This window comes from Microcebus murinus, chromosome 27, assembly GCF_040939455.1.
Source record: "Microcebus murinus isolate Inina chromosome 27, M.murinus_Inina_mat1.0, whole genome shotgun sequence".
In the NCBI taxonomy this organism is placed as follows: Eukaryota; Metazoa; Chordata; class Mammalia; order Primates; family Cheirogaleidae; genus Microcebus; species Microcebus murinus.
Genome location: NC_134130.1, coordinates 17,557,132 through 17,575,245, shown reverse-complemented (window position 1 = coordinate 17,575,245; position 18,114 = coordinate 17,557,132). Strand labels below are relative to the sequence as shown.

Below are 18,114 nucleotides of genomic sequence, written 5' to 3'. Positions count from 1 at the left end.
AATGTTAGACACCTATCATGGTATTTTTCCAAACACAACTGAGAAATACCCTAACATCAGTATAAAGCTTAATAGATAAAATATTCTTAAGTTATATGAAGAAAGATGATTAACAAGAGGTGCCTTTTTATATATCTATTAATTAAAAGCCCAAGTCAGATTTGCTTTGGCATAATACAAACTAAGTCAAAAGGAAAGGTGCTAGGAAAAGATTCAAAAGAATTTCTCACATCATACTTTGAACATGGATGATTCAAATAGCTGATAAATCAACTGACAGAATCAACTAATTATTTTTTTCAAAAAGTCATTATGATAAATGTTGCTCCAAATAATATTGCCATGATTATAGGTATTTGTCAAAATCAAACAACCCCATCAAGAAATGGGCAACGGAAATGAACAGAAACTTCTCCAAAGAAGACAGAATAATGGCCTGCAAACATATAAAAAAATGCTCAACATCTCTAATCATTAGAGAAATGCAAATCAAAACCACAATGAGATACCACCTAACCCCAGTGAGGATGGGGGGTGGGGTGGCGGCAAGGGCCATATATGTAACCTTAACAATATTTGTATCCCCACAATGTGATGAAATAAAAAAAAAATACGCAAGCAGGCAGTAGTAAAATGAAAATCTTAGCCACAACCTAGGCGGAGTGATTAAAGCTAATGCCATCTTGCCTGCTGCTCTGCTCTTCACCTTCCAACTTGAAGGCAGAGAGTTTCTGCTCCCATGGGGACTGACACAGAGTTCAAGCTCTGTGTGTATGTAGGCTGCACTGATCTTTTCTTGATTAGAGTCACTGTGCATCCATGTGAGTTATTCCCAGAATTTTAAAAGCCAAAGAAAAATCTTTTACCCAACACTGAGAATTTGGCAAACACTGGATTTATGCCTGGCTCCTCTCTAAAAACTGATGTGCTGTGTACTTATGCTATTTTGGTAAACCTTTAGGTATTTCTTTTATAGATTAAAATTTTAAGCAAAGAAAATTTTCTTAAGGTTTACCGAATCATTAATACACAAATCTTTTTAAAGTTTGGTTTTAGTATTCTCAGTGTCATAGATATTAAATAATAAATATATTTTCTACTTGTCTTTTCAAATTAAAAATTTAGCACATTAAAGATAAAAAAAAAGGTGAAAGTACTTGTGCAGAAACATTTAAGGTAAAAATTATTTAGTTTTCATATTATTTTAAGACAAAATGTTACCAAATAAGTGGAGAAATGAGAAAACTTATCCAATGATGGTATAAAGATAAACTGATAAAAATCATTTTTGTCAACAGACAATAGGTATTAAGGTTGAAGTTGTACAGATGCTATTTTCTAGCAATTCTACTCTGAGGCTCATATGTTAGAGAAGTTCTCCTATTTTTATGAAATCAGGGAGAAACACAAGGCTTCATGTATATCTGTAAGGCTTAATTTTTTTTAAAAAAAGATCTGAGGCAAATTTGGCAAAATATCATCCTTACATTTCTTAGCTGACATAATGACAATGTCACAGTGGTATCATCTAAAAGTGAGCTTCTATCTCGACCTTGTCCAAAGCTTTCACCATCTTCAAAGAGAAAACTGAAAAGAGATTTTAAAAAACAATTATAGTAAGAACACAAAATCTAACTTATTGTTTCTAGAAATAAAATTTATTCTAAATTACCAATCCCTTTATCAAAAAAGAAGTAAATTTCTGACTGGATGTTTAATAGAAAACAAATGTAATTGCTGCTTGAGATTTCTTCAAAGTCTCACTTTTAGATATCTCTTGAGTTGGTATGAGCATGGTATGTAAGTATAAAGCACTTCGGCAGTAAAAGGGTGTCATTTATAACTCTTTGTTCAGACAGGCTCAATGCTAAAATTACTCTCCTCACACTACCAAATGTTCTCATGAGAAAGTTTATATAGGTAAAAAATGATAAAGGGGAGAAGAAAGAAAAAGCACATTCTATGGTAACTTTAGAGGGGAAAGAATATTGAATAACAAATAGATGAAATTTGTTTAGAATTTCAGAGAATTACTTTTAAGAATCTACATATCCTTCAAAGCATTTCTTCCGGGAATTTCCATCATGCTATCTCTGATTTTCTACTTAACTCAATGCATGATTGGTATAATTGAAGTTAATATTTTAGAAAAAATCAGTTTGAGAAAAAAGTTGAAAACTAATGATCTATCAAAATAATCTGTAAGTTTAACAAGTGCAAAAAAAAAATGATGAGCAGATGATTTCTACAGTTACCTACAATGATCAAATTTAAGTCCTAAAATCTAAAATTAAAATACTTAAAGCACTGGTAGAAGCTCAAGAAAATCAGGTTCGTAATTTTTATGAATATATATGAATAGCAATGTTACAGTAATGACAACTTTGGCCTAGGGCTGCAGTTATTTAGCTTCTAGCCTAATTTATAGCATGGTTATCTTCTCATGCAGTTTTGTAGATTCTTTCCAACACATTAAGCATAGTGATGATCTCTAGGACATGTAGTGAGGCCACACAGTTCATTTTCATTTACAAATATATTTGGAAAAAGAACATAGTTCTTTGCATTAAAAGATAACATTATTATCTTTTTTATTAAAAGATAACATTATTAAAAACATTAAAAAATATTGATGAGAACTCTTGCAATCAGAAACTCTAGCCAATCAAATGAGGTGTTAACTTCCAATTGCTTCCATAATCACTTAGTTGGGCAAGCCACCAAAAATATTAAAACAAAACAAAACAAAAAAACAACCAAAATTTTTTTCTAATGTTATTACCAGATCTGCTTTTCATTTGCAAGAGAAGTTTTCTTTTCTTACTTTGGGAGTGTGCAGATAGGTGGCTTAGATCGAATGATTTCCTTGTTGACAAGTTCTTTCTCCAAGTCACCTCCAGCCAAACACCAAAGGTAATAAACTTCTTCAATAGATCTTTCTGCCAGGTAATCACTGTTTATATCTATTAATGGCAAATTAAAATGAATAATAGTGATTACATTTTCTGTTTTTATTAAAATTCAATAGGTAATAACAGCTGACATTCTGAGAAAAGTAAAAAACTAAAGAACAGACTTATGGTTTCTAGTTCTGACTGTAAGGAGCTTGAAGTTACTACTCCATCCTGACAAGTAAAAAGCTGAACAGACTGAAAAACCAACAATGGTTCTTGGATCCACAAGAGAGGTGAGGATATAGGGCAGACCTCTGCCCTTAAGACTGAAGGGACAGAAAGGAAAGTACAGGGGATCACAGTTCATTGAAGAGAGACCCACGAGCAGAAAAAGCCTCAGGAACCAGTGCTGGGGTCGGAAAACTTGAATTATAGTTGAAAAATTGGTGGGTACCCAGAGACAATCTGGTCCCTCACACTTTTCTACATTTTACCTCCAGGAGTCTGACAGATTCTCACAGTAAATACTGGAGAAAAATGCCCATGTGCTTCCAGCAGCAGGAGGAGGAAAAGGAACCATTTTAAAATATGCCTAGCACGGTTTTTAACAAAGCCTGCCTTCAGAAGAAACTAGTTAGTTACAGCCTAATTTTCTGGGGTATTATCACAGACTGCCTGACCTGGGGGAAGGGAAATGCCCAAGTCCAGCCAGCTGTAGCCTTCTACGTGGTGGTCAAGCATGGGGAGAGGAAGCGTCCTGCAGTCGGTCCTGTGACTGGGTCTCGATGTTTCAGCAAACCTGTGCTTCCAGACTAAGATTCTCACAGGGGCTTCCTTGCCCTCAGTGTGGAACAGGATGGCCAGAATGGGCTAGAGTTAGATATTTCCCTTCTTCTACATGGAGGTATGTCACGACTGGCAGATTCTAACTTTTGTAATGGTTTCAATGCTCCTGGCTGAAAATAATATCTTAAAGTGGCTTGTACAATAAAGACATTTATTCATCTCTCTTAATTAAATCATAGGTACAGGATTGCGATGGGACCCAAATTTGGGTCCCTCAGACCATTTCCTGCATTCAAAAGAGAAGAAAATGGTGAACCACTGTTGTAGCACCTATCTTGTCATGAAAGAAATTTTTTCCTAGAAGAAATCCTCATGTCCAAACTTCACTGGGATCCCATTAGCCAACTCTCTAGTTCACAAGCTTACTTCCTATAGCAAGGGAAGCTAGAAAAAGGAAAATATGACATTTTTACCCTTTATAGCAGAAATATAGAATTAGAACTTTTACCCTCTATTGGGAAAGGAATAAGGGCAGAAAAAAGCACTTGATTAGGCCACCAACACGCACTGTCCCATCTCTCCTGTCTCAAGGCAATGGCTTTCTCTTCTGAAAAGTCTTTCTTCATGTCCCAGACAGAATTAAGTACTCCTTCTGCTATGTTCATATTGACCTTCCTTTATAGTAGTGCTTATGGAACTAAATGTCTGCCTTCCCACTTGGCATGACTTGGAAGATGCAGTATGTGGCACATTGTAGGCATTCAATAAACATTTAACTGAAAAATGTTTAGTAAATATTTTCTGCATGACTTATGTCAGGACATCTTGCTGTTGTCGCTAAACCACATATTCTGAGAGTCGTAATCTTCACACAAGAATGAAAACCTAAAAGCTGATAGTCTCTTCAACACGCAGAATATAATGGTATGGACTTCCTATCAATGATATGATTTTTAGAGATCATTTACAAATTATATGGAATATATCAGTAACTTAAATGGTTAAAATGTTAGGTCAGTTATATTTTAATCAATTCCTGAATCAACTCTTAATTCTCAATTAATTATCCGTAAAATCTCACTTATGTGATATATATTGTTGATAAATTCACAACTGAAACTAAGATAAGAGAACTTCTTTTAAAAACAAGGCTCATAGTGACGCCTATGTTTCATTTACCATTACCTTTACACAACTGACTGATATCTTCAGGCAGAGTTAACTCAGCACACCTCAGAGAAGATGAAAACAGACCGACTGGTTTGGTAAAGGGGGTGTATAAAGGTGACACTTCACTGAACACTTTGTCCTTCATCAATTCATCTGGGGTTGGCCTTGAGAAACACATTTAAAATACAGAGCCTGAATGAAAGTCATAAAAAATTTCCTAGAATACTGGCACACATTCAAGGGTATAGTTAAAAGTCAATACCTCATTAGCATACAAAATAATTAAGATCTCCTTTGCAGAATCTAAATGTATATAAACCTTTATACAACAATCAAATGGCTGAGTAAACACTGACTTTTTCTTTACTTTTTTGTACCTTCTGCACCCCATGATCTATCAAAAAATCATTCCTTAAGAGCTTTTGCATTTATATAATACTTTTTGCCTGACAAGCACACACCTCTTTACTGAATATCTCAATTAAATAATAAATATGTAAACTAATAATACCTTTTAGGTTTTCTTCTTACCCTTTTACTTTAATGTAAGATATTCACCCAAAACTACCATTCCTCTCTTCCTAACATGTCTTGATAAAGCTGTTTTTCTAAAGACAAATTAGAATACATTATTTTCAAACATTATATACTTAAGGGTTTGGGAATAATTGTATGACAGATGGTGACAACAACAAAAGAAAGTAAATTAGTAAAACTTCTAAGAAGTCCTTTTCTATTATCAGCAATTGTTAACTTAACCTCACCATTTATCTAAGCTGATTGCTATAATATGTATCACCAAAAAACTTTTGTCCTCATTTCTCTGATATTATTGTTGGGTCTATAGTTGGAATATCTATATTCCACAGGTTTAGCTGATTTTCTGCTTGGAAGGTAGGAAATTAACTAGTAACTTCTTTTGGTATATGTCAGCTTTCTAACCACAGTTCAACTTTAGTTAATTTTTAACAAAAAATTAAAGCCTTAACTCACTCACAGTATGATACTGATGTCAATCATGTACTACTACACATATAAATATATTTAATCTATTAGTATTATAACAAATAAGAAAAAAACTAACTGCTTATATATAATGGATTTCAATGTAATCCCCAAACCATTAATAGTATCAACCTCTTAGAAGGATGGAAGGTGAGGCACTTCTTCAAAAGATCTATCACATTTTCAGGAAGCTCCTGGCAAATAAAGAGAGAAAATAATTGCCTAAAATGACCCATTTCAGAAATATATTTTACTCAAATGTTTGCTATTCTAGAATGGTTGGATTTTTTAAAAAAAGTTTTTATTTGTATTTTATGCAAATTTATATCAGTTGCTCTATGAAAAAGCAAATACCTAAAGAGAAATAAGCATAGCTTTAAAATAGCTTGCTATTGGATCCCAAGTATGCGAAATAAGCAAATTTTCATGAACAGATTACTATGGTTTGAATATGTCTCCCCCAAAATCAGGTGTTGAAACTTAAGGGCCAATGTGGTGGGACTGAGAGGTGATTTGGTCACATGGACCTTTCCCTTCCTGAATGGGAAAGGGCATTCGGGAAGGAATCAGCAGTCCCCCAGCTTGCCCTCGTGAAGACAGTGTTCCTCCCCTCAGGAGGGTGCAGCCCTCACCAGATAACCAAACCTGACGGCACCTTTATCGTGGATTTCCTGGGCTCCAGAACTATGAGGAAATACATTTTTGCATCTTATAAATTACCCAGTCTTAGGTATTTTGTTAGAGCAGCACAAAGACACAGATTAATGACAAACCTTTATAATGTCCAGACAACCATGCTCTTCAGCCAGAACAATTACAGTGTCGTCTACGCAGTCTATAAAACAGAAAAACTGTATGATAAATGCTGCTTTTCTAATCTATCAGATTAACTGGGAAACAAACTCTGATCCAAATTTGTTAAAAAGCGTGATGCAGTTTTGGAACTGGAAATACTAAAAAGCTTGTGATTTTGTTAAATTTCCTTACATGTTTTAATAAAAATAAAGACCTCACACTGAATATTAATTGAATCACAGATACTGAAAGAGCTACTTAAATGAGACAAAGCAGTTGTTCAAAGAGGTAAAGATATTCTTTCTACATGTAGAGTCATCTATTTATAGATATATCTATCAATAGGTATCTATATACATACACACACAGTTGGCCCTTGAACATCATGGGTTTGTCCTGTGTGGGTCCACTTATACGAGGATATTTTTTAACCAAACATGGATGGAAAATACAGTATTCACAATACAAAACCCGCATATACAGCCTGCCTGCTTTCTGTACAGATGGTTGCACATGGGTGACTGTGGGACGTGAGTACGCATGGATTTTGGAATATGTGGGGGTGGAGGGGTGTCCTGAAACCAATCTCCTGTGTGCACTGAGGGGCGACTATATACATGTAGTGTGTGTGTGTATAAACTTTTTAAGAAGGCTTTATTGTCTTTTCATGATTATAAGATTATTTTAATTATATACAGTTTGGAGAATGTACACAGCTTTCTATGGGAATTTAAAGTATAAGTTTAGTCTATAGACCACATTTAGGAATCTCCAAGACTCATTAATAGCTGTATTATCAATCTTTGTAATTAAATGTGGTAAATTTCATAAAAATTTATGCAATTTTACTTCTAATTCATTATTATCTAATATTTATTAATACTTTCATGTACTTATTCTTATTTGTAAAAACTCTTAGCCTGGATACTAATCTTTTACATAAAGTGCTCTATCACCCTTTTCTCTCCTTTATTACCACACATGCTTAAACTTATGCCACTTTAAAGTAGATTATACAAATTTTTATTACATGTATATAGATGCATACAAATGTTTGCATCTATATACATGAAAAAACATATAAGCCTGTTATAATGAAAAATAAACCTTTGTAAGTTGTTATACGCATTTTTTCTTAAATTTAGAAACAAAATGTATTCACTATTTCAGATCACATCTTCAATGTGCATATTGCTAATAGTTACTAAAGATTATATTTATAGTTGACAGGTAATCGACTGCGTGACACTTACCCAAAGTAAGCACAAATTTTAGTCTTTCAGAAATATCCAAGCTCTGAAATAATTTTCTTCCCTAAATAAAATGAAAAAAGAAATCCTCATTAATATTTTCATCTTTTTTCCAAAGAGGTCTTTTTTCCTCCCATAGCTCAAAACTGATTTTATCCCCATTTATCCTCCAGAGGTTTTATTGGATTTTTAAAGTGAGCTCCACTAAAAAGTATTACTGGTGAATTAGCATTTTAAAAAGTGTTACATAATATTTAACATTTAAATATTTTGTATATCTAAGGATCGTTACATGTTAGTTTGATCTCGAGCACTGTTCACTTTGAGACCCACACATACCTGGGTGTCTAGGCCAGCAGCAGCATTGTTTTATGAAAAGACCAAGATGCCTCCTGGGAAGATTCATAGTACCTTTTCATCTACCCAACTAATTCTATTTATATGTCATAATTTAGGTAGAAGAATGTTCTCCATTGAGAAATATTCCTTGACACTCCTCCTTCCTCCCACAGTAACTTCACACAGTGATCCTTCATGCTCCTATAGCACCCGCTATGTTTTTTAAAGACACACACATTATGATTGTTTCCTTATGAGTCAACCTTGGGAGGCTCTCTGGCATGGAGTCTGGAGTCAAACACTTACACTTTGAACAATTATCAGTTGAGCAAGCTGGACTCTTCCACAACCAAATAGTCATATAACTTCAGCAAACTACTGAACCACCCTAAGCTTCACTTTTCTCATCTGGAGAAAAGTGAAACTGGAATATTAACTGTACATACCCCATAGGTTATGTTGAGGGCTATATAATGCAGAAAATGCTTTGTTAATGTAGGCTATTACTATATTTCTCTCATCATCAACAAATTAAACTAATATGATCTTTTAAGTAAAGTTAGAAGGACAAGGCTTAAGAAGATAGCCTGGTCTTTACATAGAGAAAAAGAGAGATTCTTTGATTATTTTTAAATACAAAAAAATTTTAAACTCTTATCAGATCAGAACTACAGGTAAAAAGATCATTTTAAAAAGTTACTGTTCCTCTATCTCTTACATTACCACATTAATCTTCCAAAAATGCAGGTCTGATTTCATTGATATCTTCTGAAAAAAACTTTCAGTGGTCTGCCATACTATATATAACTAAATACAAACATCTAAATGTAGCCAAGTCTCCTAAGATATGGCTCTAATATATATTTTCAGTATAACTGCTTACGATTATCTACCCTGTGAGGAACACACACACACACACCCATGATGTAGTTAAACTAGATTACAATATAGATTGTACAACTAGATACAACTAGATTACAACTAGATTGCAATATATTGAACACATCCTGACTTATTCTGGCCTTACAGGCTCCGACTCAACGTTATTCCCTCTAACAGTTATCTTTTCATTGTGTCTATCAAAATTCTCTATATTGTTTGCTTTTACTTTTGAATGTTAATTTCAGGAGTTAAGGAATTCAGAATTTGAAATGATTTCCGCTCAGCATGTGGATGGCACTGCCCCGCTGTTGTCTTGCACCCATATTGCTAAAAAAGTTGAAAGTGAATGTCATTCTCATCCTTTATAGGTAATATGTTTTTTCTCTGGCAGGTTTTAAGATTTTTTTCTCTTTAACACCAATAAAGACAAGAATTTAGCAAAGGCAGCTTAGTATTTTATTTAATTTAAGAGTACAGCTTTGGAGGCAGATGGATAGAAACAAATCTGCTTGACCACTTATTTTATGCAACTTAGGTTGTTTAATTTCTCTGGACCTCAATTTCCTAAACTATAGAGATGATAATCAGACTTTGTAATCAAAGATAATAATCAAACTTTGTCAGACTATGGGAATTGATGAAGATAATAGATGTAAAGAGATTAGAAAACTGCCTACCTCTTGATCAGTGCTCAATAAAGTTACCCATCATTTCATATTGGTTACCTCCTAAAGGTTTGCCATAAGGTTTCTAGGTATTGTTATTGTCATTTGTGTTTTTATTTTTTCCATCTGAAAAAAAGTAGGTCTTTTCAAACAGATGACTTTATTTCTGATACTTCTACATGACAGATGTTAGAACATCTAGATCTATTTTCCCTGTCTTTTAAAATTTATTTGTATTTTATCTCTATTCTCAGAGAATTAATTACTCTGCTTCATCTACTTTCAGTTTGTTCAGTTTCCTATGATCCATCTATTAGGTTCTTTATTTCAGTAATTGCATATTTTTTCCTTAACTCTAACTGGTTCTTGTTCTTTTCACTACCTGTTCTTGTTTCATATTTTCTATAATTGTTCATGAATGGAATTGTTTCCTTTATTTTTTAAAGAACACACCTATTTATTTTAAAGTCCTATTAATAATAGTGTCAATTCTGTTTGTTTACTTTTCATTATAACGGTCATTCTTAAATGTGTTTCTTAGATATATACTCATCTTTTAATACAGAATTCTCCTACACATGTGTCAGACAATGGAAATTTCTGGTGGCAGAGTGGCTGTATGGAATTTCTGGTGATATGGCAAGTGCTCCCTAGCAAAATGGTTTTGGTTTGGCTTCTCATCTATTTGCTTAGAATTTCTAGTGCACCACAAGTTTCCTTTATTAGTTTGTGGTGTGTTAGTCATCTGTAACTTAGTATTTTATAGCCAGTATAAAGGTTTGATGAGGTAGCTGGAGATTTAAGCTTGTGTTGAGTCTACTATCCTTATGCTGCACTGCCCATACTTCGAGTACCACTTAAAATTTCACAAAGCCCAAAAAATAGAATTAATTTTTTCTTCTGTATTTACCTTCCAAGTTTATGGATTTTAATCAAATTATGAGCTCTTAGGTAGTGTATCCTTTTTTTTTCCTTTTTCTCTTGAGACAAAGTCTCGCTCTGTTGCCCAGGCTAGAGTGCCGTGGCGTCAGCCTAGCTAACAGCAACCTCAAACTACTGGGCTCAAGGGATCCTCCTGCCTCAGCCTCCCGAGTAGCTGGGACTACAGACACACATCTGGCTAATGTTTCTAGTTTTAGTAGAGATGGGGTCTCACTCTTGCTAGGCTGGTCTCAAACTCCTGACCTCAAGCGATCCTCCTGCCTTGGCCTCCCAGAGTGCTAGGATTACAGGCGTGAGCCACCATGCCTGGGCGATAGCATGTCTTTTTCACACTTCATTCCTTGTTATATTTGTCTTGATGCCATACACACAGCAAATACTCATCAGTATTTGCTGACTTGAATTACTCGTAAGACACCCAGATTATTACTAAAGAGTTTAGATACATGTGATGGTAATAAAAAAAGGAAAGCCATGTATGTCACATTTACATTTATATATACTTCATATTCCAATAAAATTTTTCATTTAATCTGTGATTTTAAAGAAAAATGAAATTTCCTATTGTTTCATACCACCAAAAAGTAGGCAAGTATAGTAAAGAATCAGAATCTGGTATTTTCCCTTAGAACTAAATCAATGTCATTATAAAAGCTACCATGTTATGATAATTTTAATATTATTAATAATAAAAGCTAACACTAATAGACTATTTGCTATGTAATACCTTGTATTAAGTACTTTATATACATTATTTCATTTAACTTTCCCAACTTTATAATACATTAATAGGTACCATTATTATTTATAGAAGTGGAATCCAAGTCTTGAGAAGTTAGGTTGATTATCCAAAGTCTCACAGCTAGAGTTTGCGGCAGCAGAATTCAACACAGTTCTCTCTGACTACAGAAGCTTATCTCTTAACTATTATGTTCAATTCCTTTGCTCTTGAATTAGTTCTTAAGTATGCAAAATGAAAAAAAGTCAACTTAATTTTTAGAGATGTTAAAAAAAAAATCAATGAGTTAATATTTTCACAATATTTTGAAAATCCCTTGGAAAAAAGAAAAAAATAGATGAATAATCAAAATTTCTTCCTCAAAAACCTCATAGTCCAAGTAAAGTAGACAATGTGACAAATGTCATAGCAAAAGAAGCAGAGAAGAGAGAGCATCTAATACTGGTAGGTATTTGGAAGATCAATAGATTGCTAGTTGTCCTTCCAAACCCATTCTCCTCTTTTTTCTCAATATTTAGACATCCAGCTAAACATTCTATTTCCTATCCTCCCTTGTACCTAGATGTGGCCACACGAGTAAAACTGTCAAACTAGGGAAGAGTGCAGAGATCATCTTCGTAAAGACAGTTATCCGGAACTCACCCGTCCCCTTCTAGCAAGAAAAAGTGATAAAGACAGCAAGTTTGGAGACCGGATGTTGAGAATGGTGGACCCATCCCTGACTGCCTCAGTTCTGCATGACGCTGTAGATCAGAGCTCACCCAAACCTGCTCTGGACTGCTACACGAGGAGAAGAAAAACATCTGTGCTCTTTAAGTTCCGGGATTTTTAATTTTTTTGTTTTTAAAAGCAGCTTAGTCTTTACCTTCCAAATAAAGACGGAGGATATCTGGGGAAGGTCTCATAAAGAGCCAACATTCAAATTGAGTCTTATAGGGAACATAAGAGAATAGGAGAAAAGAAGGTATTTAAGGAGAAAAGAACACCAGAAGGGAAAGAGACCATGAACATACAAAAAGTATAAACAGTAAATGTGTCAATGTAAACATTTCTAGAGATACCAAAATGATATATATTTAGTAAAGCTTAAATTTACCAAAAAATATGCAAATTAATTAACCAGGATTTTTTAAAAAGTTAAATTGAGAATTAAGCCTTTTCTTCTATCTAATCAATTTGCATAGCAAAACCTATTATTACTAAATAACATTCCTCTCAAAACGATTATTCCAATGAACACACAATTTCTATTAGTTTAATGTTTGTTTATACATACCACACAAAGCTCAAATAAAATAATTCCAAGAGACCACACATCTGATTTTGGGCCAGAAGGCAATGGTTTTTCACTTGGCACATGATCAGTGGTTTTGAAAACTCCTTGTGCAATTACCTCAGGTGCCAAGTATGATGGATACCTATAAATGATATATTAAAATAATGAATAATTACAAGGACAAGCAGCAATAGTACATTTTTACTATTACTGTGGTAAGATCTATGTGAAAGTTCCATGCAATTAAATTAACCACTGTTGCTAGGAAGAATTGTAAACTAATCATTACAACAGAGAGGCCTCTAGGAATCCAGAGTAAATATACATGAGTCTAAAATAGTTTTAAAACCGCCATGTCTGTCTGCAGCGTTAGTTCCTTTCTCTGCTTTCCTATTTCTGACATGTCTTTCTTGCAGTCCTCTAGGTTTCCAGGTGTTTCTCCTTGCTCCTTACTGCCTATCTTCTCTTAATACTAAATTATTATTTAAAGTACATTTTATCTTTAAAAACAATATTTATTATTTTGAATAGTAGGAATGTCAAAGTTATAAAGAGATATAAATTGAAAAGACTCCCTCCTATCTCTGCACCCGTTACCCATACATATTTACGTATATATAAACTTGTCCACCCATTACCTCGGCCCCACATGGTAGAATGCTATTATATACACTGGTATATACCTTTTTTTTCCACTTAAAGTATATTTTAGAGATCATTCTTTAAAAAACTAAATATAGAGTTTCTGCATTCTTTTTCAAAACTGCCAATAATTTCATTGTATTGATACATTTAATTTATTTGGCCAAACTCTGATGATAAAGGACATTTTGGAAGTTCTATTCTTTTGCTATTACAAATAATAATAAAATGAATACATTACAAAGATGCCATTTCTCACAAATAAATGTGGGGATGACAGATAAATTCTAAGACGTGGCACTGTAGGGTTGTATGTATGGTTTGTGCATTTGAAATTTGATACATCACACCAACTTGCCTGCTGGAGAGGCTGTATCAATTACATCCCCAAAAGCAATGTTTGAAGGTGCTTCTTTCCTCACACTCTCACCAGTGTAAGTTCTTTAAAAACTTGTTTTAGCAAATATTGAATAAATATAAAAGACAGCCTATTAAATATCAGTAAGGTATAAACAATAGAGCTTCAATGAACACTCATGTACCAAGAAGCAGTTTAAGTAAAAAACATCATATTATGACTAAAAGTCCCTTTCTGTTTCTCTCTGATTCTATTTCTATCCCACAAAAGTAAAAGACATCTGGAATTTTTGTGTTTATCATTCCCTTCCATTTCTTTACAGTTTTACCATATGCTCATATATCTAAAAAATATATTGTTTAGTCAAGCATATTTCTGAACTTTATAATATAGGAATAAGGCTGACGATATTTTGCTTTTTCAATCAAGATTATTTATTTGAAAATGCTGTCTATATTGTTGCATGGAGCTGTATGCGATTAATTTTTACTTCTATTTTATGAATGTCATAATTTATCCATTTGGATGTCAGTAGCATTTAAGTTGTTTTTTGTTTATTTATTATGATAAACAACACTGAACACTATGTATGTAAAAGTTTCCCAAGAGTAACAACCTAGAATTGAATGTGTAGGCCATAGAATATGTGCCCTTTCAACCTTATTACATTCTGCCAAATGCTTTTCAAAAGGAGTTATACCAATTTATATGCCATCAGCAGTGTATGACAGTTCCCATTGCTTACTTCTTCGTCAACACTTCATATTTGACAGATCTTTTAATCTGATGATCTGGTGGGTGAAATCTGTATGTCATTGTGGTTTTAATCTGCATTTCCCTGAAAATTAATGCAACGGAGGTAGATATTCATGTCTGTTAGTCATTTTGGTTTACCATTGTGTGATGTGTCTGCTTTTGCTCATTTCTCTAGTTGTGTTGGATTTCCCAAGACCAACCCCATGTTTAGAGATTAACTGGAAGGACTCACGGGACTTAGCATAGGTGTACACATGGCTAAGATGTATTACAGTGACAAAGTAAGGATACACAGTTGGATCACATGGGAAAAAAGACACACAGGGAGTACTAAGGAACCTACATACAGGTTTCCTTCTGCTCTCTCCATCCTGTCAGGATCACACAGAACACATACTTCCCCCGCAACAAAAACGTAGCAACATAGATGTGATGCTTCTGGCCAGGGAAGTCCATTAAAAACTCACTGCCCAAGGTTTTTTCTAGGGACTGGTCACCGAGGCACTCTGCCTGGCATGCATGAAAATTTAAGACCTCAAGAAGAAAAGCAAACATTCAACATAAACAACACCGTTCATGCAAACAGGCACAGCAAACCAGTCTCTGCAGTTAGGGATCCACAGGAACATTTCTGAAATCCAAGTTCCCAGGTGCTAGCCAAGTGCAAACCTTGCAAGCAGGACTTAGTTTCTAAGGATAGCAGTCTCAGTCCTTCTGTGTTAACCTTTTACTGCACAGTTTTTCTTTTTCTTTTTGTTTTTAAAGAGTTTGTAATTCCAGGCACTAATTCCTTTTTCAGTAATTGTGACTTGAAATACCTTCTGCTACTTTGTGGTTCTGTCTTTTCATTCTCTTTACCATATCTGTTCATGAAAGAGAAGTTCATAATCTTTCAAATGAATTTTTTCCCTTATACTTAGTGATTTTGTCAAAATGATGCTGTTTTCTTGAAGTTTGATAATTTAGCCTTTTATAAGTTTTTTGATCCATCTAGAATTGATGTTTCATGTGACGTGAGATAAAAGTACGATTTTCTCTTCTTTCCTACATGGATAATTAATTGAGCCCTATTCTATTTATTGAAACACTTTTCTCCCCCAGCTAGTTTGCAGAGCTAGCTCTACCATGAATAAAAGCTCCACATATATGTAGATTTGTTTCTTGGCTCCCTCTTTTGTTCCACTGGTCAATTTGTCTATTGCTATACTGTCACACTATTTTAAATATTATTCTATTAAATATATTTTATGTAAATAAACATGGATAACTGCTCAGACAAGCCCTAAATCCATACCTTTTAATTTCTCTTCAGGAGTGTCAAGGCTTTTTAAAGATGTTTGTTCTTCCTTATACACATTTTAGAACTATTTTGACAAGTTCTCTTTCTTTCGCACACACAGTGGAATTTTTATTGAAAACAGATCAGGTTAGGGAGAACGAGCATCTTTCCGATACTGACCCTAACAACCTACAAACATGGTATCTCCATATTTATTAGGTCTTCTATGTCTCTCAAAAAAGATTTATATTAATATTTTTCTGTATAAGGGAAATGAACATACATGATTAGATTCTATAAGGTACTCATTTGCCTGTTCTATATCTTATGTGATAGACTATACATAATATATGATGCTATACATTTTTATGTTTCATATGCTATATGTTTCACAGACAAAAATTTAACTGCCCATCTAAATAAAAAAACTCTTTGAGGGCACTAGTGCATCTTATTCATTTTTATAAACCTTCTGCAACTACCAACAAAATTTAAATATAGGATCTAGTTTTGCTAAAAAAAAAAGAAAGAAAGAAAAAAAAAAGAAAGAAAGAAAAAAAAAAGATCATTTCTTATCAAAATGCCAGTTAGGACTACTTTATAAACAAAAATTTAAAAGTACACTGTAAATAAGAATTAGACATACTGGCAATTGCTAAATGTGAATCTTACTGCCTCAAGATAAAATAAATAAAAACAGTTTTAGAAGATAAATGAAAAATGAGGGGAATTTTACCTTACTTATTATATATGTACATGCCCTTTCTTCCTTTACTGTCAGATTTAGTCATGGGCACCACAATCTGAATTTTTAAATTCAATTAGATTAAATTATACCATCCTGCAATAATGACTGTAACTGAAATGTATTTAAGTATGTGCAACATCTGTGTAATATATGTAAAGCAGGGACTCCAATATTACTCTGTTTCTCTTCCTATCTTTTTCTACAGCCAGCTGCTTGCACTATCATTGCTAGGACTTCTTATTTACGTGTAAATACAAGTCAATTTAGTTAGGAAATATAACAGAGTCAAGTGAGTAAATTGGTTTTTAACTTCCTTTTCACTTAAATAGCATGATGGCAGTGAGATCAATATTTTGTTTTAATTTGCTCATGTATTTGTCTCATACAAAAATTTACCTTATGTTATTTTACCCTAAGATGATCATACTGGTCTTCTCAATGAATATGTGAAATCTCTAGAGACATCTGAAGTCTAGTGAAAGCAGCACTGGACTTGACGGTATAATACTTGTGTTCTAATTTCAGTCCTGCCAAATATTCTACATGTGATTTAGGTTTCTTCATCTGCAAAATAGCAATAATAATGCCTAACTCACAAAACTGTTATAAATATTAGTGAATACATAGCGATGTTTTATAAAAATGAAAAATGTACACAAGTGCAATGTTGTACTTTTAGCATTGCCACAATTTATCTAGAAGGCAAACTATTTTTATTCCTGTTTCCAGTACATCTAACCTTAAAATGATAATGAAAAGTCAAGCAAAACTATAGGTAGATTGTTATATCAAAAACTTCTGAAAGAAGCACAGAGGTAACCTTTACTCTAAAAATTTTAGTTCCCTTTAATCAAAGACAAAAATTAATAAAAAGAATTGTTCTTTAATGCAGGTCATCTTTCAATAACCTTCACTTCCTTGGCGTAGCATTTTAACACTCACTTACCAGAACTTGCTGTGAGTATGACTGATGGGGTAAACACAAGTGGCTTTCATCATCTGTTTGATGTTTTAACAAGGTATTAAGCTACTGGCCAACTGAAATGAATGCCCAATTTCGAACTCTTTACAATATTTTAAAACAGATGGTAACATTTTACTTTGTTGTTCCTTAATATTTGTCTTTTGTATCAATCGTAAGCTTCTTCTGGTATAAATATTTTCTTTCATGCCTTAGCTGTTTGATCACTTTATTTTTCCTGGCTAATGTTTCACATTTTGCTCTTTGATATTTTCTGGTAAGCCTCTTTGAGTAGAAGACTTCAAAGCAAGCCAGACCAAATGGTAACACTAGACCAATTCTATCCAAGCTTTTAAAATTCAAGTGTAGTTCTTCAAAATGCTTGATATGCTTTAAGAAAAATTACCTCTTTTCTTCTATTATAATATTTAAAGCACTTTTAAATAAAAGTCAAAAACTTTAATTTGTTTGTATTAATTTTTGGAGTTCTTTCTTACACAAATTGATTTACAAAAAAGGAAGAAGCAACAGAAATCACATTTACTACAGTTACTTAAAAGTCACTTGAATAGGCAATTATTATATGTGACAGAGAAGCTAAAGCCTGACTAAAAACTTACTATGTTC

The 18,114-nt window shown here is 33.5% G+C and overlaps 1 protein-coding gene across 2 annotated transcripts in view; it reads right to left on the bottom strand.

Moving 5' to 3' along the window:
- TBCK (TBC1 domain containing kinase) overlaps nt 1-18,114 on the bottom strand; it is a 134,176-nt gene that overhangs the window by 76,208 nt on the left and 39,854 nt on the right. For both annotated transcript variants that reach the window (XM_012779027.3, XM_020284513.2), the window contains exons 6-12: nt 12,744-12,885; nt 7,904-7,964; nt 6,629-6,690; nt 5,988-6,049; nt 4,866-5,014; nt 2,825-2,963; nt 1,488-1,587 (exon numbers count right to left, since the gene is read on the bottom strand). In XM_012779027.3, the coding sequence (XP_012634481.1) occupies nt 1,488-1,587; nt 2,825-2,963; nt 4,866-5,014; nt 5,988-6,049; nt 6,629-6,690; nt 7,904-7,964; nt 12,744-12,885 (715 nt within the window). The remainder of the gene's footprint in view (nt 1-1,487; nt 1,588-2,824; nt 2,964-4,865; nt 5,015-5,987; nt 6,050-6,628; nt 6,691-7,903; nt 7,965-12,743; nt 12,886-18,114) is intronic.